The 21123-nt window shown below is 43.8% G+C and overlaps 2 protein-coding genes across 6 annotated transcripts in view; one reads left to right on the plus strand and one right to left on the minus strand.

The window, feature by feature from the left end:
• Positions 1-7180, plus strand: part of Nr2c2 (nuclear receptor subfamily 2 group C member 2) — a 64873-nt gene extending 57693 nt beyond the window's left edge. For all 5 annotated transcript variants that reach the window (XM_034512392.2, XM_034512387.2, XM_034512389.2 and 2 more), the window contains one exon: positions 1604-7180. In XM_034512392.2, the coding sequence (XP_034368283.1) occupies positions 1604-1778 (175 nt within the window). In that variant the 3' untranslated portion in view covers positions 1779-7180. The remainder of the gene's footprint in view (positions 1-1603) is intronic.
• Positions 7181-8900: 1720 nt separating this feature from the next.
• Positions 8901-20335, minus strand: Mrps25 (mitochondrial ribosomal protein S25). Its single transcript, XM_034512393.2, has 4 exons — positions 20135-20335; positions 14502-14608; positions 9715-9802; positions 8901-9277 (listed from the first exon to the last, which is right to left on the minus strand). Exons 1-4 carry the CDS (start codon positions 20266-20268, stop codon positions 9091-9093), a joined length of 516 nt encoding a protein of 171 aa, XP_034368284.1. The 5' UTR covers positions 20269-20335; the 3' UTR covers positions 8901-9090.
• Between the last annotated feature and the right edge of the window lie 788 nt (positions 20336-21123).

The following is a 21123-nucleotide window of genomic DNA, read 5'->3' on the forward strand; positions in this document are numbered from 1 at the left end:
TGCTGACTTCCTGAGACCACTGGATCTGCTTCACTCCTCAGATCAAAAAAGAAAAATCTGGTGATTAGGGTCTCACTGTGCAGCTGTGGCTAACCTCGATTTACTACGTATACTGGGCTGGTCTGACACTCAGAGAAATCCACCTATCTGCCTCCCATCATACATGGCACCTACTTCCTTTTGTGTTGGTGAACACAACTTAGGGGTCTAGGAACCAAATTCAGGTCAAAATCAGGCTTGGCAGCCATTACCCTCATGTTGTGATCCCCACCATAAAATTATTCTTGTTGTTACTTTACAACTGTAATTTTGCTACTCTTATGAATCATAATGTAAACATCTATGTTTTCCAATGATCTTAGGTGGCCCCTGTGAAGGGGTTGTAGACTCCAAAAGGGTTGTAACCCACAGGTAGAGAAACACTGGGGTAGAGAGATGGTGCAACAATTAGAGCACTTACTGCTCTTTCAGAGGACCAGGGTTCAATTCCCAGAGAACCCACCTGGTGGCATACAGCTGTCTGTAATTCAGTTCCAGAGATCCAACATCCTCTTCTGACCTCTGTAGTCACCTGGCATTCATGTGCTGCACATAATATATGCAGGTAAAACATTCATACACATAAATCTAAAAAAAATTTCATAAATAAGCATTGAAAACTTGGAACATTCTAGGAAGACAAAGAGGGAAAGAAAATTACTTCATCAAAAAGCATCTCTCAAGGATATTTTAACCTTTTTTCACTTGGCTACTTACATACTTTGCCTATCTTCTCATGGCTCTCATGCCAAGAGGAGCAAACCATGAGCATGTGCCTAACATTCTTCCTAAGTGCTTCACATAAACAGGCGCATGGAATATCACAGCTGTGCTCCTTTTAAATAGTCATTGCGCAATCTGGATCTCTCTGCTTTACCAGTAACTATAGATTGTTATGTCTCACTGTATATAGCACAAGCTGACCTCCCTCCTACTTTACTCTTCTTGCCTCAGCTTCCTGAGTGATGTGATTGTGGATATGCATTGCTATAGTATCCTCCTTTACTGACTCTGTAGCAGTTCATTATAGGGATAGTCTGTACTTTAATCTATTGTTTGTTGATAAATTACCAAATTTTGTGCATGCAGGTGAGAAGAGTGGCTTTAAATGGCATAAGAACTTCATACTTACTGTTAGAAATGGTTTTACATTTATGTTGTATGTGTGGGCATGCATATGTGCAGTTAGAATGCAAGTATAGGAGTTAGTTCTTTCCTTCCACCAGATGGATTTTGGAGATCAGGCTCGGGTTGTCAGGCACTGTAGTCAGCAGCCTTTATCTACTGAGCCATCTTACCAATAGAGTGTGTGTGTGTGTGTGTGTGTGTGTGTGTGTGTGCGCATCTTTTATAATTTTTTCCTTCATGCAAACTTTTGTTGTATTTTTTATACTTTTTTCCTTTGTGAAACTTTTGTTGTATTTTTAAAATTTCAACAACAACAAAAGCAGATTAATATAGTAGGTCTGTTTGGTTTAGTTCTATGTTATTCCAAAAGGACCTCTAAGAATTGGCCACAGGCAACCAGACACTTCATTTCTCTAATGCCTGTTCTCTCTTCCAGATTGGCCAGGATTCTTGTCCGCCTGCCAGCACTCAGGCTCATGAGCTCCAACATAACAGAAGAACTTTTTTTTACTGGTCTCATTGGCAATGTTTCAATAGACAGCATAATTCCCTACATCCTCAAGATGGAGACAGCAGAATATAATGGCCAGATCACTGGAGCCAGTCTATAGTGCACAACCAACAGCTGCCAGCAGTGGGATGCCTCCTAGGACTGTGCAGGTGCAAGGGAAGGGAAGTGTAGCAGTGTCTTGGTGTGCACAGGTGTCTCCAGTGTGTTAGCCTTCCTGTCTTCCTGTTCATCCCAGACAATAGCAACTAAAGATGAGTAGAACTCTTCCCTGCCCTAAGAAATGTTTTCACACCTTTTGGTGAAGCAGATTTTGGAACAATCTTTTAATTCAATTTGTATTTAGAAATTCTCAAAGGGCAAAAAACAATACTGAAGTTTTATAATGTCAGAGACTAGTATTAAAAGAACCTAAATACAGTATGTGTAAATACATTTAAAAAAAAAAATCCTTGGAATTAATAGCTACTAATTACCAGGGTAATGTTAGCACTTTCTAAGCACTTCTTATCTGCAATGTTAACATCTTACCTGTGGACAGGGCAAATGGAAAACTGTGTCTCTTGTCAAAATGCTAATTTCTGTGAAAATTCACAAGGGTACAGGAGACAATCGTTCACATAAGAGAGCAGCACTTCTAGCTGTGTGTAGTGTGGTGCTGCGCTAAATTCCTGTGAGTGAAATGTGGATTCCTGGCATTGTATGTAGGGGACATAGCTTGCTGTGACCCAATAAGAGCTGCTATGCCAGCCAGAGATACCTGTCAGGGTCCTTACGCACATGGTCCTGATCCCTGATGCCTGCCTGCAGACTCTTCCAGAACCTGGGCTCCACTAATTTTTAAAATTAGATTGCAGCTTGTCAGAGTGCCTGTGATGAGAGTCATTTAATTCTTTCAGTAACTGAAAGTACACCTAGATCCCTCTACCAACTTGTAGGAACTGGAGCCTTTGACCAGAAAGTGCAAGGTGGTTGACTGCACCCTTTGATGTGACCTATTGTCCAGGTTGAGTGTGGCTTCTGCAGTGAGGGTTCCTATTCCTGGTGCATCTGGAGAGGGGCCAGTATCTGATCATTCAGAACCTGCAGTTGGGTGGGAGTTGTGTATCCTCACTGTATGGTGAGGGAGTTACTAGCCTTAGATTGCTGAACAAAGGCATCAAGATAAATATTTTCTGATCTTTTAAGTATTAGTGATTTCAGTGTACTGGGATACCATGCTTTTCAGTTTTCCCAGGTATATGCTAGTCCAACAAAGCTCTCTGGGTTATTTGAAATAACATAAGTAGACCACCTTCTCTTTCAAAAGAGAATCCAAAAACAATCCTCAGTCAGGGCACATAGTGCAGGCCTGTAACCCCAGCACTTGAGGCTGAGACACAAGAATTAATACATTGAAGGCCAACCTGAGCAACTCCTAAGTTTTCAAGGGGTCTGGGGAGTAGGGTAGGGTGGTGACTTAAGTGGTAGTGTGCTTGCCTAGCATGCACTAGGTCCTGGGTTCAATCCCCGGTACAAAAAGAAAAAAGAAAAACCTTCATTCACAAATTCCCTCAAGTTATAATGACCATAGTTCCCAACTAGAAAGAGTACATACAAAATTCAGTTCCAAGAAGTCGATCTGATTTAAAGCTCTTTGCATTCCCATGGGCACAAGACTGGAAAAAAAAAAAAAAAAAAAAAAAAATAGAAGGTTGGGAAAGGTACTTGGTATTTGCATTTAGATTAGCAGAAATTAAGAAAAATACTAACTGTAAGGTTAAGATTGTACCTGTTTATGGACAGGTACAGCTATGGGCCTCAAGGCTAAATAGGCTGTTTCCTTTTGAGGAGTTAATGACACTTTATTTACTGCTTAGTGGGATTTAAGTACAGAAGTATCTCTAGCTTCTAAATTCCCAGCTAGATTTGGAAGCCAATGTTGGAGAATAGCAGGGATGGCCAGTATAAAATGATGGAAAGGACATAATTTTGCCAGCTTTAAAGCTTTTTTTCTTTTTATGTATATATTCAAAAATAGGACAAAAGCTCTGGACAGAGTGAGTCTATTTTAATCTCTCTAGAGGTTTTCTGTAGTACATCTTACAGTAGCAGGCTTTGCTTCCCTTAGGATTTTAGAATATGAGCACCAGCCATTTCTAAGCTACTCAGACAGGGCCTGGACATCCTGGCTCCCATTAGGTAGTTAGACCATGGTTGGATAAGAAGTACCAACCTCTAAGATGGCACTGAAGGGGGCAAATTTTTTTTTTTTTAATGTAGAAAAGAGTTGGTGATTCTAACTTGGTCCTTTGTAAGTTCCATCATTAGTAATGGCCAATTGACAGGGCCACTTTGGGCCAAACTCCTTCACTGGTTGTCCAGATCTTTGTGGCCTTACCTTTAACAATTGTATCCATACAATGTTCTCATTAACTGAAATCATTTCAAACTTTGAATGATGCTCCATTCCATCGCCTGTCAAATAGACCTACGAAGGTCAGCCCTAGTCGGTTCTTAGAGATAGCCCAATTGTGTGTGGGCTTCAGCTTTCAGGGCTTTCCACCCTTGATTTATGAATCTGTGATAGTCCTAAGCCTGATGAAGCAGGGCTGACCTGTCCAGACACCCTTCTCAGGGAGGTGGACAGATACCCTGACCTGGGTACTTTCAGGAGTAGGCTGGGGTGGAGAGATGCACACCAACCTAGCTAACTGGGCTCTCTTCTAGAAATATCTCTACTGTTGATAGTTCCATGTTAAATTTGAGATAAAACAGGACAGGAGATGTAGACAGAGACCAAATTCCCTAAGCAAGTCATCCTAGTTACTCCTCAAAATGTTACAGTGTGTCACTGTTCTTCCAGTTTGCAGTGTGTGTTAAAGGGGCTTCTTTCTTGCCTAGTCTCTTCCTGAGATTGCAGTTGGGGTTGTGCCATCTTGAGCTTCTGTATTGAAGTTCAGGTGAGTCACTTATGCCTTTGGAATGGTCTTTTAGTTTGTCGGTGTCAGTATTAGATGTGGATGGTGTTCTGAGGTGGTCAGTGTGGCCCTCAATGGAGCAGCAGCACCCACACTACATCTGATTGTTCTGAAGGGCGGTACTGCTCATGCGTGTCCTCTGATCAGTGTCCCTGACAGCTGGGCCTACTGTCTGGAAGCCTGCGGCTGCTTCCCAGTGCCTGGGTGCAGTGGTGCAGTGGGGCTGTTGGTGCTGCAAAGATTCTAGATCCAGGCCCTGAAAAGCTGCTTTTTTTTTCCAGGAGGGAAGGTCCTGGCAGAACAGATGCCCACCTCTTTCCTTTGCCTAACTACCAGTCTCCAGATTATGTGGTCCTTTGCAAAAAGTCTTAACTCGTATGTCAGTTTCTAAAGACAACTCCAAAATGAGATGAGGTTGACGTAGGTATTTTGTACAAGGTTCTGGACCTCCTCATTGAGTGCCTCCCATCAGTGTGTACTTTCTGTGCACAACTTAATCCCTTCAGCCACACTGTACATGTCCAGAGTTACAGGCCTAGATGACTGAATGAATGTACATGTGTTCATATTATCTTTGTACAGTGTATATAATGTGTGTACATAGGTGTACATTATGTATACAAACATGTAGCCACATATTCAGACTTCTGTGTTGTCAAGAGTTGATGCTAGCGTTGCTAATGTGAACAGATGTTGGTGTTGCAAGGTTCCCTTAACAGGAACATATTGCTGGTGAGTCTCTTACCAACTTCATTTTCCTGAGACAGGGAGCTGCCTGGGCCAGGTATCACTTATTCCTACACAAGGAAGCCTTGAGCCAGAAAGGTCCTGATAAGAAGGCAGTTCTCTAAGTTTACAGGGCCCAGAAGCTGGAAGAGATGTTAGCCTAATATCCAAAACTAAGGATAAACCTGCTTTTCACAAACCAGTTTAGCCTAACTGGAAGGAACTTGGTGACTGAGACCCTCAGTTTTTTTTTTCTCCAAAGCCTGGAGCTTTGTGTGGCTCAGAGATGGGCATTTGGGATCTAGGGGCTGCAGCAGTCTCCCCTGTTTATCCTGGGCTGTGTCAGCAAGACTTGGGTGCTCTCTGGTGGAAAAAATAAATAAATAAATAAACAATATAATAAATCAGTCTACCAAGCATTCTCTGAAAACAATGCAGAGAGCTAAAGACCACAATTAGCAAATTGTCCTAACTTAACTACATTCTGTTAAAGTTGTATTTAATAGTAAGAAAGCTAAGGTTGACATTTTCCTCATCCACCAGGTCTATGCTGATATTTGTCCCCCATGATTGGGATTTTTAGGCTGAGATGTGGACTTGGGAGACGGCCCCGGCTTGGCAGAGGCTGCTAGTGGCCACAGTGAGCAGGCACATGGCTTCGATGAAGCCAAGTGCAAAGACTTGCATGACCCACAGGTTGCTCTTTGTGTTTTTAAAGTAAATTACTGGAGTGTTTTAAATAATTGTTAAGACTGTAGTCCTCAGTGCCTTTGGTGAGACGTGGGTCTTTTGGCTTCAGCTTCCCACTTGTGTCCCTGGCCTCACCCTTTGTGGTTGTTCAATCTTGCCTGTGTCATTGCCTGTTGTGACAATCACACTATTAAAAGTGGCTTTCCAAGTAAAACACAGGGAAGCTTGGCAGTCCCTAGATGAATCCTTCCATTTTCTTTGGGGACTATTGTCTTAGCAGCAACCTAACAGTAAACTTAAAAGTGGCTTAGGAAGGGGAACCATCAGACATTTCTAATGCTCAGCAATATGCACTTTTAGTTCATTTCAATGTTGATATTTATACATGGAATGTAGGAAAGATGCTCAACATTACCACTGTTAAGTTTCAGTGTTTAGGTAACATTTGGTATAGACTGCACATTAAAAATGGCCTTTCTTCAGGACAGTACCATCAGTTGTCATCCCAACAGCCTGCTCATTCACGGACGCTAATGCTGCTGCACACACAACTCAAGTGCTGGAATATTTTTCTAGTCTGTTTTCCCAATTAACTTGTAAATCAGTGTTCAACTAGTTTTATAACTGAAAAGCTGCACATTTTTTTTTCCTAGTACCAACTAGTTTGTACCTGTAGTTTGGATTTCTCTGTTAAGATACAACCTTATCGCTGCCCCCGGCCCCCCATTCCCTTTTTAGAGGACATCTACTAAAGGAAAGTCCAGTGTGGAATTTTCTTAGGACTGGTTGTGTAACTTCTGCCCTTCATACTATAGAAAACACCATGGATGCCATTACCTTTTGATTCCAGGTTAAAAACCTGCATAGAGCTGCCATTTTGTACAGCTTTTCTCCCCATGTAAATGAGCTATGTGATGGCATTTAAAACCCGCATGTTCTTTTTAAACTGAATTTTCTATCTAATCAATGTCTTCAGTCCTGAAGGAGAATCTGCATTGTTGTGTCTGTATAGAGAGTTGCTGTGCATGGTTACGAGCGCCTTTTACTAAATGCTGTTCAATGTGGCTTTGTTGTTGTGGCTTAATACTACCTACATGAGGTTTATACTATTAAAGTAAATTAAAGACTAGTGTGTGTGCTGCTCATCATTTTTTCCTCAAAACAGTAACATGTGGCCTGAAGCCCTCCTGGGAACCAGCAGTGGGCAAAGACTATTCTCTGCCTTCCATCAACACCTTCATCAGGAAAGACCTTTGGGGGAAAACTCAGACTGAACTCTCCATGGCCATGCAGCATGGACATAAGGACCCTACACAGACATTTCCAGAGCATGGTGGTGAGTTAGGTGTGTCAGCTGTCAGGCCCATGCACTTGGTAGGTATTTGCTGTGGGTAAAAATGTGTCCTCAGATTCAGTAGTTGAATGAAACTGCTTAATTTCTTTTACACTTTACAGTTGAGGGTTCAGAGGCCTGAATAAAGTCCTCACAGAGCTCACAGTTGCCAGTAGCACCTCAGTGTGAAAACTGTCACTTCAGAGGATCATCATGTCAACTCAGTTCCTTGTGTGGTCAATTTCATGTGTGTAAAACCTGTCACTGCTCCAGGCCATCAGTAAGAGTGACTCTGTACAAGTTATCAGTTGCCCACAGGTTGCCCCTGTAGCGTTGCCACAGCTTTGGCAGGAACTAGAGTCAGGGCCAAAGTGAAGCTCAAGAATTTGTCCCCTTGGGGCCTGGGCTTTATTCTTTTTTTCAAGGTCCATGCTTAAGATTGGGGCCCCGGCCACATCTGGCATGGAAGGAAGTAGTCTATTCACTGGTACCAGCCAGTAAAGATACTGTGGGAACAGAAACTCAAAGAATTACCTTGGGGGGGGGGGGGGCTGGCTGTACCAAATTCTATTCAGGCACTCCTACCCCTTATACATTAAATAGTTACAAGCACCCATTCCACTGCAACCCCTACCTGGTCTGCTCCAAAATCACAAATCAGAACCAGAAGTAGATAATAGAATATAAGGACTCCCATTTGCACTGCCTTCCTGAGGCCCTTGCGCTGGGGTCAGGAGAATGAGAATGACCTGCGTATGTGTAGGGGAGGGCAACTGCCCTGTTCTGTTGCATCTAAAGGGCCTTGGGCATTTTTTAACAACCACTGCTTTATTTTGCCTCATAAATTCATACCTATATGGCCAAATGCCAGCCAAAGAGTCTGTGGTAAACATTAAGTGACCCTGGAAGGTTCTGCTGTCCACTAAAGGATGGAATCTACATAGCTAAAATGATACTGATAACTGGGAAAAATAACTCGAAAGGCATCCAGAAGTCAGTCTCTCTCTCTCACCTAGTAAGCAAGAAATGAGAGTCAAAATTACCACCCAGGTGGCATCTTCACTCTCAAAGCCAGAAAAATCCCTGCTACAGTTAACACAATGCCACTGGCACTCCTCCACCCACATGGGCCTCACATCAAAGTGGAGAAGAGATTCGGTACCTTCAGCTCACGTCTGCTGAGCACAAAGACCTGAAGTGACCCTACTGCCCAAGGTCTTTATTACTAACTGGGACTGGAGAACCTTCTCTCTCTCAGGAAGCAAGAATTGTAGGCTTCAGTACACTGCCCACATGTTTGCTTTGGACTGTTAAGAACATCCACTCTCCCAATTACATTTGGCTCACCAGTAGCAGTAGCCCTCAAGACCTTCCAGTAGAAACTGGTAGAAGATTAATGAAGGAACCATGTCCAGTTACAGGACTGAGACAGTTACTGACAAACTGCCTTGCACCCTCTCATCCCAAGCCTTCTGATACAGATGGTCTCTGTTCAAGCAAAATCAGACTTACTATGTATAGGAAGACTAAATCTTTTATTGACATCTATTCAGCAGCTGGCAACCCGGCCTTCATCCCATGTCCTTTAAATGGATGTGCAAGCTGGCCTTTCCATTGCAGAGTTCCATCATTTATGGTACCAGTGTAATCCATCTCCACCAGTCAGATGCCACCAGTCCATCCCAGATGACTTTGCTTAGTTAGACCTAAGTACTGGCTTTCAGAGCAGCTTTGTACTTCCCTGTCATTTCCTTGGGTAAGGGCACCAGGCCAGGGCAGGGCACCTGACCTTCTACTTCGCACATGCACTCCCGCAGGCAGTACTTCCGGGGGCCAAAGTTGCCTGGATGAAAGCGCTGCTGCTTCTCCAGCTCCTCCTCCCTGAGGGTCTCCCTGTCAAGGAACACACAGAGTAGCAAAGCATGACCAGGGGCTCAGGGAAAGGCACTGAGAAGCAGACCACTGGAGCATCCCACAGGGATGGGGTGAAGGAGCCTGTGTCCTGAGAGACTTTCTTGGCTTCATGTCCTTCCTCATTGAAGGAGCAGAAAAGAAATTGGGAACAGAGTCTAAGCTTCCCTTTAGCTGCATGCATGTCAAAACAGGTGTAACCCTTGTTCACTGTCACAGCAAGGAAGTGGGCAAGAGATTCGGTGACTTCAGCTCACGTCTGCTGAAAGACCAGGCCTGAACTGATCCTACTGCCCCATGTCTTGTTACTAACTGGGACTAGAGAACCTTCCCTCTCCATACCCTGCCTATATGTTCCCTTCACTTTCACACTTTTGGGGGCTGAGCTTTGCTCCTGTCAGGTCAACCCAGCAACTCACTCTTTCTTGCCCAAGATTTTCTTTATGTGCTCCATGATCTCCTTATTACTCTTCGTCTCCACGTCTACCAGGACTTGCTCCCCAGAATCTGCAAACAAGAGGCACAGGGGCAGGAGAGCTGAGGACTCAGGCATACTTCTCAGCCTCAAAAGGCTGGGACTGCCAAGATGTGACACATACCTGTGGCCTTGTAAGGTAGGATGATTGACAAGTCAAGACCATCGTGCTCTCCAACTTGCTTTTAGTAGTAGAAGTCAATATTTTTAAAAAAAATTTTTAGATTATGTATATATGTGCATCGGTGCACAAAAGTGTTAGGTACCTGAAGAATCCAGAAGAGAGTGTGAGGACCCCCCCCCCCCCCCACCTCCCAAGGAGCTGGAATTAGAGGCAACTGTAACCTATAGCTACCTATAACCATGAGAGACATGCTCAATAGCAAACATACCACCAAATGGGACAGAACCAAAAACAAACTCTTCTATTTATGGACAACTGTTTTCAGCAAAGATGGTGAGAAAATTTGAACTTAAGTTTTTTTTTTGTTTTGTTTTGTTTTGTTTTGTTTTTTAACACTGGAACTGGCTACTCACGTGCAAATAAACATTAGGAAAAAATTTAAGTGGACCAATGACATTAAGCTTCTACTGTGTGTATGTGGAGGACAGAATAATAAATCTGTGGAGTTGTTTACTGTCTCCAAGTGCCAAGTCCTTTATACATAGACATTTATAATACACACACTCTAGCTAAAATGTTTTATAAAATGTACAGAAGAATACAGCTCATCAGACAGTGCTGGCCCTGCACATGGAGGCAATGAGTGCAGCCCCAGCATGGCTAAACAAAACCAAAAACAACAAAAACACTACAAGAGAAAAGCTTAATGCTCTTACCAAGGAGCAAATTGTTTCAGGCATAATATTTAAAGTGTGATCATTAAAAAAGTCAGTAACTTGACTTTAAAATTCCTTACTTTCTGTTGTAGGAAACACTGTAAGCCAAAAAGTGGAAGAAAATACTTTGAATGCACATATATCTGATTAAGGATTTTCATCAGAATATTTATGAATTCACAACTCTGAAAGATATCTGAGTAAATGTTTGAGATAGTGTGCCACTTTAAAAATTTAAAAATACAAAACAAAAGTTTAAAAATACAACAGCTAATGACACACATTAAAAAAGTAATATTACTAATTAAGAAAATACAGTATTACAGTGGCTAAAACTTGTAAGAGCAGACAACAGAAGGCCCTCATAAGAGGCTGGTAACTCAAGCTCAGACGATGTTTGTGGAGGTGCACAACACTACTACTGCCTAGACCAGTGAACTGAGACAAAAGGCAGTTTGCCGAGATTAGGGAAGGAGTGTCATGCTTTGTTTGCAGATGATGTGTCTGTAAGTAAAATATCTTAAGCAATCAATAAAATTACGAGAAATGATGTCAAATGTAAATACAAAAACCAACTACCACCAAACCACAAGAAAATGAAATGTTCAAAATACTAAAAGCATCTTCAGTACTACAAAGATGGTTTATAATTAATATGACAAAACCACAGCCAGCCTTTTTTCTAGAACCTAGCAGATACCTTCAAGTATATATATATATATAATTCCAACACTCAACAGGCCAATGCAGGAGAACCACAAATTTAGGCTAGTCCCTGGATCAAAACAAACGAGCAAACAAAAAAACCAGCAAAGGACTAAACTTGAGGAGGGGGATAAAGTTGGCACCCAATTTATATTTTTTCAATATAAAGCTATGATACAAAGATCAACATCAGAAATTATGTAATAAAGTAGCTTTTATGTATGGTAAAATACACAATTAGGGTCTGGTGAGATCACTCAGCTGTTAAGGGTGCTTTCTTTCCAGCACCAATATGATAGCAAACAACCATCTGTAACTCCAGTTCCATGAAATCCAATGCCCTCTTCTGACCTCCCACCCCCGGGTACTGGACATACATGTGGTACACATACATACATAGGTGAAACACTCATACACATAAAATAACTTTTAAAAAGCATACAGTTGACATTTTAACCAAAACAACTCAGTGGTTTTAATAATACAAAACCACCCAGTTACTATCACTTCAATGCTTTGAAAGTTACCTCTTTTGGAAATTTACTGGTTTACTAGATTGAATCAGGTATAAATACTTGAGTCCTTCACCACTGCACAGGGAGAACACATTGTTCTCCATCATGATCACTGATTTTGGACAATGATACTAAAAAAATCCAATGAGGGAAAGTACAGCATGTGTGTTCAACAGCTGGATATCCTCAATGCAGAAAACAAAACTCAATTTCAACCCTGCCTTTAGTACATAGGAAAGAACTCAAAAAGTGTATCAGACAGAGTGGAGTAGAGACCCTGTGGTTAGGAATGTTTGCTGCACAATCATAAGGACCAAAGTTAAGATCCCAGCACCCATAAAATAAGAGGATCATGACACACCTTTAATCCTAGTTCCAAGCAGGGGTGGAAATGAGGATTGCTGGGGCTTGGCTTCCAGCCTAGCTAAAAACACAAGTGCCCTGTTCGTGGAAAGCCCCTATCTTAAAGGAATAGGCAGAGTGATAGAGGAAGACATCCAAAACCCCCTTCTGGCCTCCATATGTGCACACAGGCACTTGTGCCAGCACACAAAAATTATATGCATTTTAATAAACATATCTCAGGCTGGGAAGATGGCTCAGCACTTAACACTCTTGTAGAGGACCTGGCTTTGATCGCCAGCATCCACATGGCAACTCAAAAACACCTGCAACCAGAGTTTTTAGAAGATCTTGCCTTTGCTGGCTCCTGCATGCATCTGATACACATAAATTCAAGCAAGCAAACCCACATAACATAAACTTAAAAATCTAAAGTATCACAGGAGCATAAAATGTAATTATACTCCTTTAAGGAAAAATGAGAGGGGCTTTGGGGTAAGCAAAGGCATCACAGATAGGCCACAAACCTACTAAACCAGAAAAAGGTGGATGACCGAGAATTGATACAAAGTAAGACTTTGTCAAGCCCCTCACATAAAGGCTGGGAATTAAAAGGCCACAGACTTGAAAGTTACCATATACTCACTGTCTCACACAGAACTGTTCCCCCGAACACTGAGCACACAGAATGTAAGACAGTCCACACCGGCTCCTAAAAGATGCTGCTCAAAGTGAAAGGTAACTTTGCAGATGCACTAAACTGAAGATGACCTCAAAAGTTACACTGAAAATTCCTGAGGGCACCTGCAGGTAGGACTTCTAAAAGGTGACTAGGATTGGCTGAGGTCATGAAGGTGGGTGGGTCCCAAGGATGGCAGTAATAACTATGTGACAGGGAGAGATAAGTCACCAGCTTGCTTTCTGGTCAGGTTACACCCTCTACTCTGTTGTCACACAGGAAGAACATGTTTAGATGTGGTCACCCCATGCACCCCTTCTGTTATCTGTTCATGCCCACTACAGAACCTTAATTATTAAAACTAATGTTAAAAAAAAAAAAAAAAGGTTTTTTGCAAAAGAAATTATACCAGGCTCCTCCCAGCCTTCCTTGCATTGGACTATGGTTCCCAGGAGCCAAGATACAGTCCTGTGGTATAATCGGCCTTTCCTATAGGGTACAGGACTGGCAGAGGGACTACCCGCACAAGCAAATGGCTTTGCTATGTCATGTGCAGAGTTTTAAGGGCAGCTCCAAATCCCAGATAACCACCCAGCTCCCAACCAGGGGACAGGTCCTTTCTCCCTCTGACTCTACCATCCAGAAATTAAAAAGGAATTTTCTCAAGAGATTCTTGTTTACATGAAATTCAGAGGCAAGGCATACAGTGGCCATATCAAATCCCAGCATTTTAGAGGGTCAGCCAGGAAGACAAGTTTGAGGCCAGCCAGGACCACACAATCCCATCTCAAAAAGTCCTAACCTACTGTCCCTGAAGAAAGGGACTAAATGCCAAAGGGAAGTATCTTGGTTCTCACTATAGACCTGTTCTATGCCATGCAATGGCTTCATCACATGTCCAGGGCTAGCTGTGCCTCCAAGCTGTAATACTTGCCTAGCAAGCACACAGAGGCCCTAAGAACACAAAATCCTATGATGGCCTTCCTTCACCACAGGACTTTGTTGACCATCTTGTTTCTTTCCTGTGTCTTCTGTCTGTCTCATACACATAACACCCCCATCCCCACTACATACACATAAAGCAGAGCTTTTTGCCCATGGACTCCTGACTGCCCAGCACCTGGCCCCACGCTAACCCTCAGTGTCATTCCATATGTACAGCACACACAGTGTGCTTTCTGTGGCACTTTCTACTTACTATCCATAAACCAGGAATGCTAGTGCCTAGCATCAGAACAAGCAAGTAGAGCACCCACAAGACATGGTGGGAGCAAAAAAAAAAAGACTGTGGTCAGCACTAAGGGGGTACTAGGTACCTGAGGGTCAAATCCAGGCCCTTTATATTTGGTTTGGGAGTTTTGCAGTGAAGTGCACTTTACCACTGAGCTATGGACATACACCTCCAGCAAAGGATCTCTTTTCATTCTGTAAGCTCACAAGCAGAGTGAAGACACAGCAGCCCAAAGCAACAAAGGAATGTGGGTAAACTGGCCCCCATAGGATAGAGGACAACTAGAGATGAGCTCAAGAAAGACAGGTGACAGAGCTGGGTCTAGATCTCAGCAGTCACTGGGTAACTGGCAAGGGAAGCTCAGGCCACAGCTGCTTACAGCTAGAAAGGTACAGACGGTCCTTCCATGCTTCACTCACCTAGATAGAACCGCAGGAAGGGCGATGGTGTCATGTTCTTAAACAGCATGATCTGCACCCAAGGATTCTTATACTGGATCTGAGGGATGTTGAAAAACACGAATTTCCTGCAAAAGGCAAGAAATGAACCCATGTATGTCTCCATGTTTGATGTCAAAAAACTCCAGATCTCCAACTGCAGCTTTGTTGACTGCAACTTACTTCTGTCTCTTATGCTGGTTCCACACCCTGTTGGCAGCTCTCCTTGGTAGGTATCCCTCAACTCTGGCATCTCCAATATTTGGGGTCTACAATGTCATCTAGGCTCTACCTTTAGAGCTTCATACAATGGGCTCTCAGAAACTCCATGCAGGCCAGGCAGTGGTGGCGCACGCCTTTAATCCCAGCATTTGGGAGGCAGAGGCAGGTGGATTTCTGAGTTCGAGGCCAGCCTGGTCTACAGAATGAGTTCCAGGACAGCCAGGGCTACACAGAGAAACCCTGTCTTGAAAAACCAAAAAAAAAAAAAAAAAAAAAAAAAAAAAAAAAAAAAGAAAAGAAAAAAAAGAAAAGAAAGAAACTCCATGCAGGAAGTGTCCTCCCAAATGCCTCAGTATGCTTTCCTTAGAGCATGTGTTCCTTAGAGCATGTGTTCCTTAGAGCATGCTTTCCTTAGAGCATGCTTTCCTTAGCTATGGGGAAGGTTCCATAACCCCGTCCTGTATCCTTGACTAAATCTAGAACCAGGTGGCTGAAGCTGTCAAGTTTTACTTGCTTAGACTGAAACTTGCCCCCTCAAGACTTGCACTGCCTAACTCTTAACTGGTTAATGGTTTCTAAGCAGAAGAAATCCACCAGGCTTATTTACCACTATTTATTCCATTTACCATCAGGCCTTTCTTTAAACTTTTTACCTCCTTGAGCACAGGATTTGGCTCCATCATTACATTTCCTGGTGCTCCTTTTCTCCTCAAGTTGTGCAATTTGTATTTCTCTTCCTGTTCCTTTTCATTGTAGATCTGTATAACCACACAACAGAGTCAATACTATGCTGTCTTGAAATCTCTGCCGATGCCATCAATCCAAACCACTTCAAGTTAGCTTCTGGAAGATCTTTTGGACAAGGGCAAAAAAGCAGCCACATTCTTTGCCAAAATATCACAACGGTCTCTAGGGCAGCTGCTAATGTTTTTCTTCCTCTGAACTCTCTTTAGCTGGGCCCCTACAATCCACACAGCCTCGTTACCACTGTCTTCCATGTTCCTGCTAGGATGGCTCAGTATGCCTCACTGAAGTGTTTGAATGCATTTCTAGTCCAAAGTTCCAGTCTCCCATATTCGTTCAACAAACATCATGGTCAGGCAATATTTCCAGTCCTTGGTACCTACTTCTGTTTTAGTTAACTGTTCTATTGATGTGAGGAGACACCATGACTAAGGAATTTTTTATAGAAATAAAGCATTTAATTAGGGACTTGTTTACGGTTCAGAGAGTTATTCCATTATCATCATGCCGTGGAGCTGGTGACAGGCAGACAGGCACAGTGCTGAAGTGGCTGAGAGCTGACAGCTCATCTGCAAGGTGCAGAAAGAGCAAGAGGCACCGGGCCTAGCATGAGCTTTTGACACCTCAAAGACCACACTTAGTAACATATTTCCTCCAATCCTAATCCTAATCCTCCAACAGTGCCACTCCTTGGTGTCTAAGCACTCAAATATATGAGCCTACGAGGGGGCACTCTTGTTCGAACCACCACATCATGTAACAGCTTTCTAGAAATGAACCTATGTAAATCTACAAGAGTTTTCTCTCTGAAATTCTGTGCATGCCTTTTCCATGGGGTAAAGTCTGGGACTTGACAAAGACTGTAAGAGGAACCTGCCTCCAAAAAGGTGAGGTAAAACAGGCATAGAAGACTGGTGTGTCCCCAACACTTGCACTTCTGAAAGTATCAAGACTTATGACTGGTCACTGAGGAAAACAAACCAATGCTTTCTCACAGAGTTCCTCAGCACCAAGTCCAGAGTCCTGTGCAAACAGGGTTCCGTCTCCATATGTGCAGTAAACATGTTACTGAAAGGCTCCTTAGCACTGTGTAGAAGGAATGACAATAGTTTAGGAGTGATACACTACAGACATGAAAGAAAACCTTGAATCGTAGAAGGCTGAAAGAAGATAATTTTGAATATACTAAAATATTTACATGGCAAAAATGTCAAAAACCAAATTCAACATCTGCTGAGTGGGTGAGGTGACATACCTATAATCCCAGACTCCAGTGCCTGTGGCAGGACGACGGCATCCAAGGCCAGCCTGAGCTACAGAAGGCTCAAACAAGTAAACACTGACATTTGCCAAACTATAAGAAAATATCTGTTGAACATTACAAAGTGCTAGTTCTGCTAAAATAGCATAGTACATATCTTCGGAAAAATGGATTCTGGGCTATGGGAGAGTGGGTGAACTGCCTTATCCTGTCTGGCAGTCAGTTTACGACGAGAAGCTTTAAAGCTAGCTTTAAAACTAATGTCATCCCCCTTTTTAGATATCTCAGCACCTGAATGAGCAAAGTGGAACAGAAGGTAAAGATGCTGAGGTTCAGGCTGGAGTACTCAGCTTAGCATGGTGCACCAGGAGAGCTCTGGCTAAATAAATGATGAGCCAACTGCAGCATACACCACAGCAGAGCGCCTTCCTAGCTTGTACAAGGCCCAGGATCCCATCTCAGAACCACAACAATAAAGCATACATGGCTGTCTACAACACAGCAAATCTAGACCAATCCTGACTCTGCTTTCTGAGCCCTCACCACCCTGAATCCACCTGCTGTAAGGACTACCTTGCTGTCTGGCTTCATAGTGGGTTCAAAAGGCTATTGGGAAGTACCAGTGACAGGTAAAGAGCATCTATTTCTTTTCCTGGCTCAGCCTGGCATGTCCAGCATGAAGGCTCTTGTGGCCAGACCCCTTGGTCCTCATGCTCCAACAGACATTCCTTCCCTCCCTTGTCCAGCACAGGCTGGGGCCCATGCTTTCCCTCACTCAAGGTTTCTTCTCCCCATTTCTGTCCACACTCTTGTGAGCAATTCCTTATTTAAGGCTCCTCAAATGTCCTCACTCAAAGGCATCCTTGCTTCCCGTTCAATCTGCCCCACACCCACTGACAAGGTTCTGGATCCATGGAACAGGAGCTTGGCTTTCTATTTCTAGTCACATGACCCAAGGCAAGGACCAGCTCTTTACCTCAGTGATTATGCTGAGCGGTTCCTACACCGCCAGTCCCGACTGAAGCATCTAAAATAATTTCAGGGATGAAACTGAGTCGACGGAAAGCCTGCCTGAAACCACCTGAGACACTACCACAACTGGGACAGAATCTGCAACTAAACAAAATGCTAAAACTGAGATGATTAAACACGAGTAAATACAAGGATCTGTTAAAGCCAAGAAGGAAAATTAATCACACATTCCCCCTTTAAAAAAAGAGTATTTGCAGTGTTTAAATTATCAGAGAACTCATGTTCTCTCTGACTGTTCAGAAGTGACCTTCTAGGGAAGACAGGCTGAACAGGATGCAGATGTGGGTATGGGCAGTGGCAAAGGCCATGAGAATCACACTCCTCTTCCAGTGGGGTCTAAAAAAATCAAAAAAAAAAAAAAGTGCCAGTGAGATGGCCTAGTCACTAAGGTGATTACTGCACAAGCAAGACCACCAAAGTTCAAGCCCCAGAACATATATACAAACAAACAAACAAAAAACTAGTAGGGGGTTATAAAGATGGTTCAGTGGTTAAGAGGACTTGTTACTCTTGCAGAGGACCCAGGTTCAGTTCCCAGCATCCACATGGTGGCTTACAACTATCTGTAACTCCAGTTCTAGGCAATCTGACTCGCTCTACTGACTTTTATGAACACCAGGTACCCATGTGGTGCACATACATACATGGAGGTAAAAAAAATTCACATATAAATTTTTACAAAGCAAGCCAGGTGTGGTGACACACATCTTTAAACTGAGTAGTTAGGAAACAGAGATAAGCAAGAAGATCTCTTGTGAGCTGGAAGCTAGCCTGGTTTACATAGGAGTTCCAGGTCAGCTAAGGACACACAGTGAGACCCTATCTCAACTAAAACTTAAAAGATTTTATTTGAGGCTGGAGAAATGGTCCAGCAATTAAGAGTTCTTACTGTTCTTCCAGAAGACCTGAGTTCAGTTCCCAGTACCCAGACCTGCACACATATGGTATGATAAACTTTCATGGCATACAACACACACGCACGCACAGAGAGAGAGAAAGAGAGAAAGAGAGAGAGAGAGAGAGAGAGAGAGAGAGAGAGAGAGAGAGAGAGAGAGAATGAATCTAAAATAATAATAAGTAATAAAAAGGCCAGGTGTGGTGGCGCTTGCTTGCTGGCTCCAGGCTTACTGGGCAGCCTAGCTGAATCCATAGGCCAAGGCAGAGAGATCCTATTTCAAAATGAAAACAAGTGTGCCAGCTCCTTAGAAACATGATCTTCGGTTGAATGCTGATGTACACACACACACACACACACACACACACACACACACGAAGGGGGCAAGAGAGAGAGATGGAGAGTGATGGAAGGGAGAGAGACCTTTAAGTAATCACAACAACACAAAACTTGAAAAGGTGAAAGTCCTGCTTCTGGAGAGGAAACGCTGCTCTGAAGACTCCACAGCACACCACCCAAAAGCTTGAAGGCAGACCTTAGTGTCAGCAAGTCTCTGCCTTCCCATCCCAAAGCACAGAGCCTTGTACAAACAAGCCGGATACAGATGCATCTACTAGATCAAATGGGCATCACGGTCAACACCCAGCACCCACTGCACTCTGCCAGGCACTTCATTCTCCAGCACCCCCACACCACCACCCAGACACTGATGTGGTGTTACGCCTAAGAAAAATGCGATCAGAAGTTGAAAGAACTTGTGTGATCCCAAGGTCACACAACTAGTTAAGGAAGAGGCCTTTTTGTCCCAAGGGCTTCATCTTAAGAGCATAAACTCCTGACAAGAGGGGAGTAGAGCCTGAACCATCTAGTCCACTGATACCCAGTCTTCCAGAGAGCCTTCACCCCAGCAGATCCCAGACTAGCAAATCCTAGTTCTTGGGGGTCAACATGACCAGAGAAAATGGTTAGGAGGCAGCTTCTGGCTCTCCTGAAGTCAAGGCCTTTGCCACAGGGACCACTCTCCACCATGAATTATTCTCTTTTCTCTCTCTCTCTTTGCTCCGTCCCACAAACCCAGTCCTATCTACTACAGTTATGTTTCTCCCGTACTGTTTGAAATCCCAGCACTGGACCCGGCGTTTCGGATGCTCAATAAATGTTCAGTAAGTTCTGAAGGGTCCAAGGATTTGCTCAGAGATGATAAAAGGGGTCAATGAAACCTTTCTTTCGTCAAGTGTTCTAAGCAGCAGCAAACCATGCGGTGTACAGGTGCGGAAACTTACCACTCCGCTCCCAACGCGTTTCCCGCGCCACAGCCTCGCACAAGCTGCCAGCCTTCCAGCCGCAGCCCATTCCCCGAGTGGAGTGGCGCTCGGGTTTCTATCGGGATCAGTCGGGATGGCCTCCACTGCCTCAGCTTCTCTCTCTCATTGAACCCCGCGGGCTGTGCCCCACACTGACCTGGCGCCTTCGCCCAGCTCCCCATGCGTGTTGTAGTTCACGGTCATGACCTTCACCGAGTCCTTGAATACCACTTCCCCGCGACCCAGGTACTGCAGCGTACGGCGGATAGGGAAGCGACCCTTCATCGGCATGGCGAAGGCAGGAACTCCTCAAGCCGCGGAGGAGCGGGTCTCCGGGAATCTCGAGAGGCACCTCCCGACGGGCAGCGCGGCCGCGGGGCAGCCTGGGACTCGTAGTTTTGGCCCGGGATCGCAGCCACCTTCGCGTTGTGAGTCAACCGGTCGTTTTGCCCTCACAGAAACCAAGTGTCTTCTCCCAAGATCTCCAGTTCTGAAATGAAGAGCTCGACGGAGAAGTCGCTATTGATTCAAAGGAAAAACTGATTTGCAAAGGAGGAAAGAGTGGCTTGCTCTGGCGCGTCAGAGTCTCCTCTAAAGGACTCTGCTTAGAGGAGGGGTCTTTCTCTTTGGATTGTGAAGAGTGGTTGTGACGGATATGGCAAGTCAACAACCAACATGTCATCTGCACTGTACTTTTGTTTTTACTTTAGTGTTTTGCCTGTGTGTTATGTCTGCACCGCATACACGCAGTGCCCGCAGAGGCTGGAAGAGGGCGCCGGATCCCCTGAAATTGATAAGAGAGTCATGAGCTGCTATGTGAGAGCTAGGGAAAATTGAACGCCCAGACCTCTACAAGAGTAGCAAGTGCACCTAACTGCTGAGCCATTTTTCCAGTCCCACATACTGTAAATTTTAATCACTGTTTATGGGTGAAATTAATTTTTCTACAGGCTTCTCAAGATTTTCCCTTTGTACTTGTGACTTATGTAGTCTGAGATATGGAGGGTAATTTTAGTATTTGTCCTGCTTTGTGTTCTCTGAGCTTCTTAATTTCTAATGTATCATTCATTTTTTTGTTGAGACAGAATCTCATGTAGCCAAGGCTGGACTTGTCCTAATAGTCCTCTCTGCAGATCCCAATGTGCT

Source organism: Arvicanthis niloticus, chromosome 9 (genome assembly GCF_011762505.2).
Source record: "Arvicanthis niloticus isolate mArvNil1 chromosome 9, mArvNil1.pat.X, whole genome shotgun sequence".
NCBI lineage: Eukaryota > Metazoa > Chordata > Mammalia > Rodentia > Muridae > Arvicanthis > Arvicanthis niloticus.